This window comes from Monopterus albus, unplaced genomic scaffold, assembly GCF_001952655.1.
Source record: "Monopterus albus unplaced genomic scaffold, M_albus_1.0 scaffold34.1, whole genome shotgun sequence".
NCBI lineage: Eukaryota > Metazoa > Chordata > Actinopteri > Synbranchiformes > Synbranchidae > Monopterus > Monopterus albus.
The window spans coordinates 1,778,379-1,794,415 of record NW_018127914.1 but is presented as its reverse complement, the minus strand read 5'-3'; the positions used below and the strand labels follow the sequence as shown (position 1 = coordinate 1,794,415).

Sequence of the window (16,037 nt, the reverse complement as noted above, 5' to 3'; positions counted from 1 at the left end):
AGATTTTATTGTGAAATACTGGGCAGTGCTCCACCTCCTTCCTCTTTTTTTTGTGTGTGTGTGTCTGGGACTGTGTTCTTTAGCTTTTGCCATGTGCACATGTGTGTTGTATACAATTTTAACTCACAATAGCTATACTGTGAACACAGTTTTGTGTACTAGAATTTAAAATCTTTTCAATGGAAGTGTCATTGTTTAAACATTGACTCCTGACTAACTTAAAATGAAATGTATTTATGGTTCAGTCCTCTTTCACTTAAAATGTAACCTTATTTAAGTGTGTGCATGTGCAATTTCCTGGTTGTCCCCCTGCAGCCCCCAAGCTCTGATCACAGGAAGTTGAGAGGAAGTTGTCGGGTCTCCATTAAACTAACACAAACACACACACACACACACATACATTTCAACCTCCTCCCACACTTTCACAGTAGTAGGAGAAATGGTAGTAGAGGGGGCGAATAAAAGAGTGAGGAGCAGTGAATGAGAAGGGGGACCGTGTTCAGGTGTGAGTTGTTGTTTTGTTTTGTTTTTTTCCATGTGCCTCTTTCTTCATCAAGTGCGAAAAGTTTGTCTGTTTCTATGCCTCCATCTCTCATGCCCTCACCCAACTCGGTCTCTTTGAAGCATGAGCCACTCCTCAGCAAATTAACAACCACTGTGTTTACATACGTTCTGGTAACCTGGTTATTATCTGTTCTCTCTGGTAGCCTCATTTCTTAGAAGCTTTGTTGAGGAGACAGGAGAAAGACATTAAAAGAAACCTGATTAACAAAGCTGGAGTTCTGCTGGAGAAACCTGATTTTGTGGCACCTTACTACACAATTAACTGGGTTTAATGGAGCTTTAACTTGTACACATGCACTTGACAAAAGCCAAGAGAGGGAAATTATTAGTGCGGTGGGTTAAAATATCCTTGCATTCAAAGTAATTAAATGAGTTTCTGCAACTGAACTGCAGATTATTTGTTAAAACCGAAGGTAGGAAAACACCTCAAGTGTGCAAGATCCAGCTGTTCAGTACAGTTTTAGTGTGCTGGGTTTGTGTACTCACTGTGTGGCACCAAACTGTTTCTGGCATTTTGATGGTTATCGTCAGTGTTTGCTAGGTATGTGTGCCCTCGGTTTGCCAAGTTAAACCGTTTCTGATGGTCTCACGGTAAATCAATACCCCAGACAGACTATCATTCTGTCATTAAACACAAGCCCGCTGCACGTGTTGCCTCCCTCCCTGGAAGATAATTTAAAGGTTAGAGGGCCATTTTGGATCCCCCCTTTAACAGCCGCGGCCACATGAGCCCCGAGGAGCACTACAGGCGCATGATGTCAGCACTCAGCGAGCAAGGGTCCTATGAGGAGCAGCAGCAACGTCTCTACCAGCTGGCGAGCAGCATGGGTCTGCCTGGCCACGGTCAGTCCACAAGCTCTGTCTTTCTGTATGTGTGTGTGTGTGTGTGTGTGTGTGTGTGAGATCATCAGACCGAAGTACAATAGGTATTTGTTCAATATAAGGGTAATTGTTGACAATTCTCAGAGGTCGTGAAGTGTGCTGTTGGTATTCTGGTTTGTTTTTTATTTAGTATTTACTGTAGATTTTCCGCAGCGGTGGTTTTGAAATGAGCTATCATCAATTATTATCTCTGCTCATACAGTACTTTTACTCTTTTTAAAACAGGCTTTTCAAAGCAAATACCTCTTTAATAGAATATTTCTAGGATTTGGAGGATGGTCTTTAATTATTTATCAGATGCTGCATTTGATGTTTTTCTTTTGTGCGTGTGTGTATGATGAGTTTTTATTTTGTAGCCTATGTTTGTATGCTGTCGGTGTGTTTACTTTGGTATTAAGGCTGTGATTTAATATTTTCCTTCATTTTAATACTTTCTTTTTAGTTTGACGAGTTTCATTTCAGCCTGTTTCACCAGAAAAACCTTTTAGTTTATAGTTTATTCTGTTTGTTCTACTGCAGCAACAGTAGAATTGATGATTGTAGTGTGTATATGTGTGTGTGCGTGTGGTACTTAGTTGATGTGCATTAAGAAACTAAATGAGGTTTTAATGAAGCTGGGTTCTTTTTAAATAATTTAAATGATTAGATGCAAATGGTGAAACCAATCTTTTAGTGTGGCCACACTACAATGATTATGTCAGTGTTGGTCTATATTTGTTGTGTTGTCAAGGTCTTGGTTTTTGTTTTTTTGTTTTGTGAGGCACTTTTCTTTTTACATAGACTTCTGTAAATGTGATTTTGTATGTTGACATGTGTTTTCCCTTTCTGTGCAGGTGTGTGTGTGTAATCCATAAGGCCTTTTCTTGTTGCTTCTCTCCTGGGAAGCTGGTTTCACAATAATTAATTACACTCATTCGTCGCCATCTTTGTTTGTGTATGTTACCTATACTCGTGCATGAAACTGTGCTCCCTTGTGACAGATGTATGGTTTATCCCTAAAGTTATAAATGAGATTTTACCCCCCTCCCCCCCCTCGGCACAGACGCACATACACCGCAAAACTTGGTTAAGGTGACATCATCAATGATAGTGAGAGAGAAAGCTCCTTTTTTAAAGGAGCGGTCCCAGACGTGACCACACACACGTGGTATGCTCACACGCATATTCCCGCACAGACAGAGTTTGCTCTAAGGACCATAGCAGGGGAGCTGTGTCTGTATCTGAGTGTACGTGTGCATGTGTGTATATAAAGTTAAAATCCAGACAGCCATTCCACAGGCCAGACTATTGAGTCTTACAAACTCTCAGGTCACAGATTATTGAAATAGCAGAAGATATATAGTCTGTGCCTGTGTGAGTCTTCTGTTTCACTGTTTCACGTCACAAATTGCTGAGTAGACCCAGAAATTCGGACACACATGAAAACACACCTGCACGTGTATGTATTTATATACGTCTGTCACTGAATGAAATAGCAGAGGCGTGGATGCAGCCTGGATTTGTGTATGCATGTTGTAATCCTGATTTATTTCAGTATCATTTATGGCCCCGTTGGGAACAGAACCAGCAACTTCTTGGCAGCTATTCATTGTAATAGTCTAACATTCACACAGACTGTCTATTGTGCAGGCTAATCCCACAAAATGTACTTTGCAACCTGCTAACCTCCCATAATTTAACTAGGAACATTTGAGCAACCTAATAAGTTCAAACCAATTCCTTCAGAGAAGCTGAGTAATCTGTTTTTATACTCCTCTGTCCCACTCTTCAAAATAGATTTATAAACTGAACTGTGGTGTTAGTATAGCACTTTCAAATTTGCCTTTACAAAACAAAAAAAACAGCTAGTTTGTGCCACACTGAGTAAATGAGTCACAGTCACTTGCAGCTTTTTCTGTTTGAGTGTCTTGACTTATAAAGTGAGAGCCTTATTGGAGCTTGGAAGGAGAAAGCCAGTTACAATTTGAACCAGTGTGATGATTCTCCCATGGTTGTAGTGAGGCATACTCTCCTTTTTGAGATGCCTTTGAACAGAAGTCTGAAACCCTAAACTAAGACCATGGTTATACTGGACAGCTCCCAGTTGTGTGTGTGTGTGTGTGTGTGTGTGTGTGTGTGTGTGTGTGCTTGCGGTCTTAGCCAGTGTTCTGCTTTGACTCCCTTAAGGGGTAATTAGCCCTCCTGCAAAGAAGTATATGCACACACACAATCCAGTGCTTCCTATACCCTGTGTGGTGCAGTAATCCAATGTAGTTATTGGAGGTCAGATTCCACTAATAGACCTTAATAAAGTTTGTATGGTGGTGGTGGGGGTGCTGGGAGTGTGTGAGCATACATACAGTATTTGTATGCATACAGGGTGGATCTTCAGGGGTCTGCACAGTTTTTGTTGCATAATATGTCCGCTGCGCTTTCTGCAGAACAGTCTTAAAGCACATAGTTTGTGCATCTTTAGTTTGAAAGCAGTTTTTGTGAAGAACCTAAAATGAAAGGAAATGGCAAATTTAGATTTTTACACTTATATGCAATGACACACCTGTTCACAGGGAAATGCAGGCAGACACTCAAGTGACACAGTCTGAGCTTGTCCCGGTTTCTCTAACATTTCTTCACTGTGTATAATGAATAGATGTCTATCTGCCAGCCATGTGAAGTGATTGAAGCTGCTGTGCTTTTCACACTTAGTCTACACCTTTGCACTTTCTCTCTCACACACACCCATCCCTGCAAACATATCTAGGTTCATGTAAGGTTAGTATGTATATGTGTGTGTGTGAGTTGGGCCCCTGCTACACAGCAGATGAAGTGTGTGTGTGTGTGTGTGTGTGTGTAAGTACAGGTTCTGGCATTGATTAGGGGCCTAGCAGGCAACTGAAAGCTTTTAGTTTTAAAATGGTAGTGATTTTATATCATTCTTCTCTCTCTACCCTTGATTCCCCCCCCACCCCATCCCCCAGAAGAGGCCAAACACACCTGCGCTCCCATCCAGCGGTCAAACTAAGCACCACATCGCAGCGTGCACGTGTGGCTGATTCCTATTATTATCCCATCTCTCTAAATACTGTAGGTTCGGTTTCATGGACTGCCCTGTTTTGTCTGCGTGGGCGCTAAAGCGGTCGCGTGCATGCTTTCATTAATATTTTCTTCAGCTGCTTTGATTGACTGCCACGTAACGTAAAGCTACAAGCCATTTCAGCGTGACTGCCATTTTGTGCATCAGTGGCCTTCTTAGAAGCAATAATAATCTGTGACATTTTCCTAGAAAAGAATGGCTACCGAGTCGTACAACACAGGCATGAGAAGTTTAACATTTGCAGCAGCAGCTGGTGTCTACCAGGTCCTTCCAGGCGACACCTTTTTACAAACAGAAAGTGATATGGTTGAGCTTTCTGGCTGTAGCATCAGTGGTATTTAAGAAACAGTTTGAGAGCGGTAATGAAACACAAAACATTTAATTATCTGAAAATCTAAAGAAAGAGTGCCAAAATATTGAAGTACTGTAGAAGCTTTTGGTTGATTAGTCAAGTAATGGTCTTTTGATGGAAGATTAATCTACTTTTGTTTTGAAAGCCCATTAATCATTTAACTTGCCACCTCCCAAATGTGAGAATTTGTTGCATTTCCTCATATTGCAATTTAATTGCATGTCTTTGTGTTTTGAACCAGTGGTTAGGCATTTAAAGTCACGGACTTGAGATTTAATTTACTGGTTATGCGATAATGTGATAAAATGAATAGAGCTCTGTGTGTGCTGTATTAACTCCTCCATTTAGCATCAGATGCTGAAATACATGTTGCATACATATACCTGAAATTACACTTTACAAATGATCAGAGAAGTCATATGAATAATAACTTAAAAATAAAACTTGAACTTTCTCCTCACGCATCCAACCTGTTCATTAAGTGGGATGTAAGAAGGAATGTTGAAACATGTTATGCAGCCAATTTGTTCTCACATTAATTCAGCTAATTAAAGTATTTTCTGCTGGTAGTGAATCCATTTAATTTATTCACTGTACCGTTTGGGCCAAGACAGCTCGCCTCCACATGTCCACACATACTCGGTCACTGTCAATGGCTTTTTATGCCTCCGCACTCTGGTGATAGCCGCAGCATTATGTTTTCGGGTTGTCTTGTCATCCGTCTGTACGTCCACCCATTCTTGTGAACGCAATATCTCAAGAACACCTTGAGGGATTTTCTTCAAATTTGGCAAGTGCCCACTTCGACTCAAGGATTAGATTTTGGTGGTCATAGGTCAAGGTTAGTGACCATACATTTGTCCCATTCGTGTGAATTTGACTGGTTGGTGGAGCCATACAACTGTGAAGCATTAATTCTAGTTTTCTTCAAGTTCCCCATCAACTTAAAGCTACCTAATTTCTTTTCAGCTACTAGAAAGTCTATTGAGACTCAAAACAAACTGATGCCATAAGTCACTCCTAATGGCTTTTTGTCCATCACTTCCTGTTACATAGCAACAACGTAAACCATGGATGCGTGTTTGTGACAAACTGTACAAAATGTTTCCTCCACAACTGAATCAAACATGAGCCCTGCGTTTAAAACTCTCTCCATCTCAAAAAACCAAACTGATGTTAACCTTGGTTTTACTCTTTCTTTGTCTGACCCCCGCTCTGAAGCTGGAATTACAACAGAAGGGCTGTAAATGGCAGCCTGTCATAGATGGGCAGTGGTGTCTCTGTCTCATAGCTGAGAGACACCACATCCTGTCTCATTTTCAGTCACTGTGTAAAATCTTCATCTTTAAAAAGGAATTCAGAACACATCATCTTATTACATTCATCAAAAGAAACCAGGAACCTCACCGTGGGTTGTAGAACTGGTAAAAATCCACCAGCTCTTATGCTGTATGCTGTTCAGAGAGCAACCAGCTGGACGCCTGACCTGATGACTTGACCGCCACGCTCCTGTTGTCCCATCCTTAAGTGCAGGGACACAGACTGAGAGGATAATATGAAGAGACAGAATGACGCAGATTGAGAACAAGAAATAAAAACTAGAGAGAAAGAAAGCTTTGTCAAACAAGTCCTTGCCTTCAGCATCATTTCTTCATATGTTTCATGTTAAGCCATTGTTTATAAAAGATGGAGATGCCAATTGCAGCTGTCCCCTGGGCAGGGGAAGAGCACAGATATCGAAAGGCAGCAAAAATGCCTGCGTTAAGATCCTGTACCAAACCCATCCATTACAGCGAGTTCATATTATGCATTCCCAGAATTAGCTTGGGTTAGTGGCTAAAATGGTTGTGATGTACTGGCAGTCTATTTTTCTCCATTAGTGAGCTCTAACTTTGTTCTCTGGTTGCTTCTTTTGATTTCTTTTGAGTTTCAGTGTTGGCCGGTGTTGCATGGTATTAGTGGACACATCATGTGGTTGAGTAAAACGTGTTCATTTAAAACAATAAAAATATGACTCATAAAGACTCTCAAGCATGCATGACCAATAACAGTTTTTGTTTATAATGTTGAAATGACTAAGTGGATTTGTGTGGGTGAATTAGAAATAGCCCAGGAGTGGTTAAAATAAAAGCCAAGAATTGTGATAATCTACTAAACTCTTGCTGGTTTTAACTTCCAAAATCTGACTGTTTGTTGCATTTACGTGACTATAAGATCAATAGCTTAGAGGTCTGGACTATTGGACAGGTAAACAATGAAATAATAACTAATGAACCTTTTCAGTCTTTTCAGCGATGATTGCGAGTGTAACTGTGGTAAAATTCTGTTTGCAGAGGGGCAAACTGCATGAAACATATAGTCCATATGGTAAAATGTCAGTTCTCCAGTGTACTGTAGTTCACATACGCTACAGAAACATCCCTCTCAGCGCGTCCTCCAGCAGTTATCTTCTGGTGATCATTGGCAATTTAAGATGAAAGCTTCAGTGTTGGGGCTAATTGATGGAAGTCCTTCAATGTCGTGTTTATCCTCACTATGGTACTGGGGCCTGTGTGGTGTATTTGGACTAACTGTTGCCACTAGCAGTATTTGTTATGTGGTATTTTGTGGTTGGTTGTGCCTAATTGTAGTTGATAGTAATGGTTCCAGTCTGTGTACACAACCTGAAGCAAAGGCAGTGCTACAACACTCACACATTAATGCACACCTCTCCTTATTTTCCACATCCTGGAGCATGCAACCATGCCTGAGGTATGAAAATGAACAAATGACGTGTTGTGTAATAAATCATAATGTTGCTCTTTGTAATTCCTGTTCCACTGCATTTGAATCATTCATAATTTCACAATTATCAATTAAATTTTAAGTTACAGGACAGATGGAAAGACAGTCAGGCCAGTCAGTGCTCCTTAGGTCAGAGTCACTGCTTTACCACAACGATCTGTAGTTTTCCACCACATGCGTGTGTGTATGTGTGAAATGAATGATGAATTCTGACTGGGTGTGGTGAACATCAGATGAGATTTCCCTCTGCTCCCTGCACTCGCTCACTCACTCTCCCTCACACACACACACACGCACAGCGAGTGCCAGGGCTGGTTTAGGCGTGGGCCCTTGCAGACATAAATTGCTTTATTTTAATAGCTGTATAGTAGCGAAGGAGGGAGACAACATGGTAAAACACCAGAAAGGTCACAGAGAGAAAATTGGATTCGACAAAGAAAGCACCTCTCTCTCACTCTGCCATTTTTCTTCTCTTCTCTCTGTGTGTTTTATTTAGTTTTCTTCTTAATCCACTAGATTATGTTACAGAGTCATTGAAACATAGTCCTTTTTAATCTCTTTATGTGGATCTGTATGTTTGTTTATGGTCATCTGATTATCTGTTTCCAGCTTCCATTTCCATTTACTTCTCTTTCTTTAGACTTGTGCTTCTGTGTGTGTGTGTGTGTGTGTGTGTGAGAGTGGCTTAACTGTTTGCGGTTCCCTATCACAAAATAACAATGAGCGTTTATCTCTCACACTAACATGGGCTTACTCACTGGTGCCTTGCATGCTATCTCTTTTCCACACGCATCATCAAACAAGCATTACTCACGCAGTGTCTGTCCCCCTCATGTTGCATTGATCTAAAACCGATCAGTTTTCGGCGTCTATCAGGCGTCTGTTGTGTTTCACTGTATGACCAAACACGCACACTCAGTGTACGGGTCGATGGGTTGACTGTGTTTACGACTGAATTTGAACTGAATAACCACAAATAAACACACGCTCTCATACGCGCACATCTCTCTGTCATGACTGCTGTGACCACAATTGTTCTCTTCCCAAACAAAAGAAATATTATGGTTTAACATAAAGCATATGGTTGGTTATTTGATGGCTTTGTATAGTGATTATTGAGGGGGGGCAGTATGGGGCAGGAACAGAAAGAATAATTCTAATGATGGAATTGCTTAGATGACTAACAATTATTCTTTCATGTGAAAGAGGGCAATAGAGAATAAAAATGACTGAAATGCAAGCTAAATGCTTTGATATTTACCTTTTTATTAGAGAGAGGTATTTTACACTGATTGTAAATAAGCATGGTGGTGAAAAAGACAAGGAAAGGGATGAAAAGAGTTTGGTACAAAAGCAAAATTGGCATATAACACAAGAGATAAACAGTCAAAAAGAGAATAAAGAAGAGGGGAAGACGAAGGACAGGAGGTGACGCTGATCAAGTGCAAAAACAGCGATAGTGAAAGATGAGAAAAAAGAATTTGGGAGCCAGAAAATGAATGAAAGGCATGCCGAAAGAGATGCAAAAGACAGAGAAATTTGGAGCGCTGGAGGGGTTGAATCGCAGTCTGCCGCCTCTCACATCCATCTTTCTGATATGGGGTGTGCGGTTTGATGTGGTTGAGTGTTGGCCATTCTCCCTGACTCTCCCTCTGTCTCCCCCGTTTCTCTCTGTGCCTCGCACTCCCTCTACCAGCCCTCTGTCTGATATGGTTAGGGTTTTGATGTGGTCATGTGTTGAAGATTCTCATGGATGGTTTCCATAATGATAAAAAGATTTGTTCCCTGGTTTTTGGTGGAAGGCAGAAAAGTTGCACTCGAGTATGCGACGAACATCCCAACGCACAACCCTGAAACATCTCACAGCTGAGATGTTTCTGATTTGTTGCGACTGTTGTTCTTTCTTGAGGTTTGTGGTTGAGGATTATAGCATTCAAAGAAGTTTGTAAATTGAATTAAAGCCATTCTGTGCATAGACATTATTGTCAGAAAATGATATTTGTGTGCATGTGTGTTTGTGCAGTTCGCATTATATTTTTAAGTCCAAAAGGCACTTTATATCTCATAGTGTTTTGACTTTATGGGATTATGGAAATTTACTTGATGTTTTCACATCCCTGGTCCTGCAGCAAAACATAACCTACATCCTTTTGATAAAGTAAACTTTTTCTCTTTTCTCACTCTTTTCAGAGATGGTGAGGAAGAAGAATCCCCCTATCCGGAGTGTGGGAGGTGAGGAGGAGGAGGAGGAAGAAGAGAGGAGGAGGCCAGCGGGAGAAGAAGAAGAGGAGGGAGAGAAAGAGGGGAGAGTGGGAGCAGAGGCTGAGCGAATAAACCGACCCTCGGAGCCAGAATCCTCCGACCGGATCAGAGGAGATGAGGAGCAGGAGGAGGAGGAGGGAGAAAGTGAGTGCGTCTCCTCGTCCGTCTCTCCCTCATCTGTCAGTGATCGTTACAGTAATGAGGAGAGAGGGGGGAGGAGAGGAGGAGGGGGGAGGGCCAAACAAGGAGGGGCAGCAATGACTGACAGACCTGAGAGCCAGTCGGAGCCTGAGGATGGGGAGAGGGGAGTAGAGGAAGGAGAAAGGAGTGAAAGAGACAGAGGGGAAGCAGATCATCATATTCCTGCATTCCTCTCCGCTCCCCACCTCCACCTCCAACAGGAAGCAGGGGAGGAGCCAACAACTGACACCCCTCCACTTTCCTCCAGTCCCTCTCCTAAACTCCAGGACTTCAAGTGCAACGTGTGCGGTTACGGTTACTACGGCAATGACCCCGCTGACCTGGTGAAGCACTTTAGGAAGTATCACCTGGGTCTGCACAACCGCACACGGCAGGATGCTGCCCTTGACACGCACATCCTGGCCCTCCACAACATGGCTCCCCAGCACACACCTCTAGGTAATTCCAGCTCTGAGATGAATAACTTTGATTTACTACATTAATCATTGGACAAAATGTTGATTAAATTGTTAAATGTAAAAATAGCATGGATTTCTATACAGTGACATAGGACCAGGGTCAGTAAGTATCTTATAACAAACTATTATTTGTTGACTGGTTAAACCCTGCTACACTGTGCCAAGTTGCACCTGTCATAACTAATGAAACCAAGCTTCAGAATGTTGTAAAGTTGTATTTTTATGAAGCTGTAAGGTATTGACTTTGTAAAGTTAGTTTTTTAGTATGCTTGGTGTGCAGCAGTTTATTTATAGTTGTTGATCTAAAAGTTTTCTCCTTTCCAGATGTTGCACTTGTCCTTGGTTTTTTTTTTTTTTTTCCTCTGGCAGCCCAACCCCTTTTTGTTGTTTCTGCTTCTTCAAGTCTGACTCCTCCTTCTGTTTGTTTTCCCAGACATACAGGCAGGACAAGGACAGAGGAACCAAGCCAAAGATTTGGGGAAAACAAGGCCAGATGTACACAATCAACATCATAGGACAGTTATGATGAATGGCACGTATGATGTACAGGTATGTACTGGTCACAGTCAGTCAATGCAGAGAAACAGATTCAACATAGTTTACGCTTAAGCTTTCATGAGTTCCACTATATATCAGTTAAAGCATCTTAATTAATTCACTTATACACTAAAAGTGCACTATATGTTCCTTTAAAAGAACGAGTGTACACAGAGTATAGGCAGACAGTGTTAAGTTAAATGTAAAGAAGAACAAGCATGAAAACTCCTATTGTTACCTCTTCTTTCCTGTATAAAACATGTATTTCTGGACTCTGTGTCGCTGAGCAGCGGTCACTTTCCCAGTCCCATTTACTGTCACCCTTGAAAACAGAGCATAACAGAAGTTTTGCGATTGGTGCACTTGCTGTCTGGTTATCGACTTGTTATCACGTTTGGTGAACCTCATCCTGTCACAATCACACTTAGCTGCAAACACCCCCCCCCCACTCCCCCTCCCCCCCCTTGGCAACACGCTCCAAAATGTCAGTATGCACCACAGAACCACCACCATAAGGTGATATTGCCATCATAGCTCCTGTTTCGACTGTACAGTGAGATGGTGCTAATTCTTGCAACTTTGAAGCTGGTTTCAGTTTCAGTCATTTTCACTTGCCTGATTATTATTATGTATCTTGGTTTTTCTTATCTCTGTGCACCATCAGAATTGATGCTGTAATTTTCTTTGTCATGTATTTTTCATCTAGAATTCTTAAGAATTCATATTTTGTCCTATGCACTTAGCAGGAAACCAGAATGTTCCAAAAAGTACATCAGAGAGGCACAGATGTACTTGTTATGCAGTATTAATACAACCTGCTTTTGCATATGCTTTCCAAAATGGCACAGATCTCTGTGAAAGTAAATTCTAATGGCATACTTCTGAAGGGTTCTTTTAACTAATTTAATAAAACAGGACAAATATAACAAATATCTGCACTCATCTTCTTTATACGTTTCATTTTTGAGGCTTCCAACATGTCAATGGAATTCAGTATTCACAATTTAACATACATTTTTATAGGCAGCACTATGAGCAGTTTTCGCTTGGAAATGAATTTCAGTTGCTAAATTACTGAGAACTGGAAGTGCCTGTCAGACTGGCCTCCTAGAATGGTCATTAGTAGGTATATTTCTGTAGAAAACATTGAAATCTTGTGGAATTGCTCTTATTTAGCAGGAGGAATTGTCACTTTCTGCAGCCAATATTCCTAATAGATCTAATAACAGCCTCAGTTAGAAGCCTAAAAAAACGTACAAACCTCATACTGCAGGTATATTTTCAGTACTAATCTCATATTCATACATATCCAGTATGTTAAAAAAGGCTTTTGTTACTGTTTTATATTTAGTAGCCTTTTTCTGCATTGTGACTCCTCCAGTTTTGGTAACAATTGGGCCAGGAATTTGGACTTTGAGTGTGCATGAACAGTAGGGTTTTGTTTGAAAGGTTTGGACTAGATGATCTAATAAACCAAATGTGTGTGTGTGAGGAATACTCAAGGAGCCTTACTTCATTTAAACCAGCAGGCTGTAATGGTTGTAAGTCACGTAATGGACACAGAAACACACATACACTCACACAGAGCTGTCAAGCACACACACACACACACATACATCCTTGTTTTCATCCCTTGTGGAGACTTTACATTGACTTCCATTTATTTCCTGGAGATGTACCCTAACCTTAAACCAAGTCATCACTCTAAAATTCAATGATTTACTTTTGGTCCACATATGGAAGGTGGGTCCATAAGATGTGAGTGATCTCCCGGTTTTGGGCCCCCACAGGTATAGAAAAACGAGGCCATACACACACACACCCCAGAAATAGAAAATCCAGTGGGCTTAAGTCGTCATTATGAAGAAAAAGTGAAAGTATTAAAGAAAAAAAACGAATGAAAGGGGTCTCTATTCTCTCCATCCCTCACTTGCTTTTTCTCTCTCCTGCCCACGTTTGGAAAATTCCATGTTGTCATTTGTTAAGATGAGGTGGCCTGTCAACCAATGGGATTGCAGGAAAAAGAGAGTAGGGGGAGGAGAGGGATATTGAAAAGAACGAAAGAGTGAAACAGAGATTGAGATGCAGAAAGAAAGGAGAGAATGGAGAGGAAGAGACACAGAAAGGCTTTGAAACCTGTAGTTATAAGCTGTTGGGTAGTGTAATGAAACAGCTGTCAGACATATTGTGTCTCTCATCGAGTGCCTGTGTCTCTCCATTACTTTCACCCCTAGTCGCCACTTTTTCTCCCTCAACTCACACACTTTCCACCCCCCGACTTATCGTGCTTGTCGCCCGCCTTCTCTCTCTCTCATATTCCCCTTTGGACCATTCTATCCATTTTGTTTACAAAATGGACTTGATGCTTGGCTCTTTCCTAATTGCCTGGGTAGGATCTGTGAGACATGAAGATTGGATGATTGCTGTTGTGAGATCACACACCACCAGCTCTCATTCAGCATTTTGAATGTATTGTTATACACTTTCGAAGCCATTATTATTGGATAATGCTTTTCTTACTTTAATTTTAAGTTGTTTCTTATTAGTCTTACATCCCACCTTACCTGTCTTTATTTGCCTGATTGTGCCTTGTTTAAATTTCTGTGCTTATGCACACTAAAAGGCATAGTGAGAGGTGTGCTCCTGTGTGTTACCAGACTGCCAGCAGTCGGCATCAAACCACACATCCATAGAGACAAATCCAGATTCTACAGTAGTAAGTCTAATGTCACTGGAAGACTTGCCAGGTTGCCAGCTGACTAATATAGCCAGCAGCACACTGTAATCACCTGCATTCTTGGGGCTAACAAAACACAGGCCCGTGTCAGGTTGCTCTCTCAGTAATTGAGAGTCTTGGCGTCATGCAGCGGATGCTACAGTACACGAGGGTAGATGTGTTACTGGCCAGTTTCTTAGTTAGATTTAGGATGGCCTTTTAATAGTTGGCAGTTACAAAACAGAAAAGTGCAGCTGAGGAACAATTTTCCATATGTAGAAGCAGCACAGCTCAGTGACCGAAGGCTAATGCCCATCACCCCCGAAATACCTGCTGCAGAGGAACCGAAAGTGACAGGCTTCTATCACGGGTATATACAGTACTGAACAACATCACATATCTGTACAGTTATATCCATTTCTAAAAGTTTACACAGTATAGCATTGGAGTTTTCAAATTTAATTCAGTTTAGCTTCCAATGTTTGCAGGTAACTATAGTTATAAAATAATGAAAACCAAAGATCTGTTTTCAGCTTTGTTGGCTAAAGCTGTTTTGAGGGATTAAAAAATGATCTCATCTTGAAGCTGCAACCTAAAAATGAGTTGAACATTAATTGATAAGAAACGGTGTGCATGCACTCGTAGAATAATTTGGCTTTGGCCGAGTACAGCCACCAGATTGCAGAGAATGCATCACCAGATGACAGCCAGCTGTTATACTGTAGTTCATAAGCTACAGTTGACATTGTCATTGTCATTTTAACCAGCGTTGGCTACAAATGACCTGCTACCTGGCTGTTTTCTACATGCAGTACACTGCTCTTTGTTTTGCAAGGGGGAATGTTCTGTAAGACATTTGCTAGCTCTGGAGGTTAGCAAATGTTTTGCTAGCTGTAAAATGGATCTATATATGACTGTAAGATACATAAGCTTGTATTTTCAATATTGATGTAGCAAAACCATTTATGCCCTCTTCTGTCTTTTCTTCTTATTAATAGGTAACGTTGGGCAGCACGCTAATTGGGATTGGCCGAAAGACCTCTGATTGCCAGGGGAACACTAAGTACTTCCGCTGCAAATTCTGCAACTTCACGTACATGGGCAGCAATTCCATAGAACTTGAACAACACTTCCTGTCCTCACATCCAAATAAAGTTAAAACTCCACCATCCACACCCCTGCTGACCACCAACAACCTGGCAATGCACGACAACCAGGTGAAAGGGAGGAGTCCGATTTTAGATGGAGCGGAGCGGGTGGCAGTGAGAGCAGAAGACGATTCCTTAGTCGGATACTCCATCCCGGTCAGGGCGTGTTCAGATTCATCAAGCTGGGCAGGGGAGCCGGGTCGAGGTGCTGTGCAGGCATATTATTGGTGTAAATTCTGTAGCTGGAGCTGTGAGTGGTCAGGGGGCTCAGCGAAGCTTTTAGAGCACTATGAACAAAGACACAGAATGAACACAGGAGGCACAGTGAGCCCTAACAACTCTGTGGTGATGGAGAGGGGAGGGAGAAGAGAGGGAGGAGAGAGAGACCACCTGGCGTCCAAAAGCCGTAAAGATCTATCATCCAACCCATCCAGCACCAGCCAAGGTAAATGAAACAGGAGAAAAATGGTGAAATGTGGTGGTGAATTGCTTAAAGTGATTCTGTCAGTGGCATTTTTTATTATTGATCAAGTGTAGAAGTGTAATTTTACTTCTGTTACTATGAAACTGCTCAACTTTGCTCTTCCTCAACACTCCTGACACTACTGGCTCCTACTTATTTGATTTTACTAATACAACAATGCTGTTTGACCCCGTCTTATTTACTTGACCATCCTTGTTTATCATTATACAGTTGACCCTGTTCCTTTAGTTTTCTACACTGAGACCCAGGCTGTTTTGTTAAACAGACTGATTGCTGTGTTTCCTGCTCTTAGGAGACCCTAACAGCAACGATTCAGAAGCGGTGGTGACCAGTTATAACTGCCAGTTGTGCGACTTCCGCTACTCGATGGCCCACAGTGCGGATGTGATTGTTGTAGCACCGTTACTGCTGCACTACCAGCACAACCACTCCATCCACCGTTGCTGCATTCAGCACTGCATGTATTGTCCACAAGGTCTCTGTCAGCCACAGAAGCACTTGGGGGAGGTGAGATCAATGCATTTTTATTATTATTAAATAAACAAGTGTAATCCTTGCACTCCAAGCCACTGTTCA

At 41.6% G+C, this 16,037-nt stretch overlaps 1 protein-coding gene across 1 annotated transcript in view; it reads left to right on the top strand.

Moving 5' to 3' along the window:
* The window catches only part of trps1 (trichorhinophalangeal syndrome I), a 101,672-nt gene that overhangs the window by 38,665 nt on the left and 46,970 nt on the right, over window positions 1-16,037 (top strand). The window contains exons 3-6 of the mRNA XM_020597574.1: window positions 9,846-10,556; window positions 11,010-11,125; window positions 14,828-15,422; window positions 15,754-15,968. Coding sequence (XP_020453230.1) covers window positions 9,846-10,556; window positions 11,010-11,125; window positions 14,828-15,422; window positions 15,754-15,968 — 1,637 coding nt within the window. The remainder of the gene's footprint in view (window positions 1-9,845; window positions 10,557-11,009; window positions 11,126-14,827; window positions 15,423-15,753; window positions 15,969-16,037) is intronic.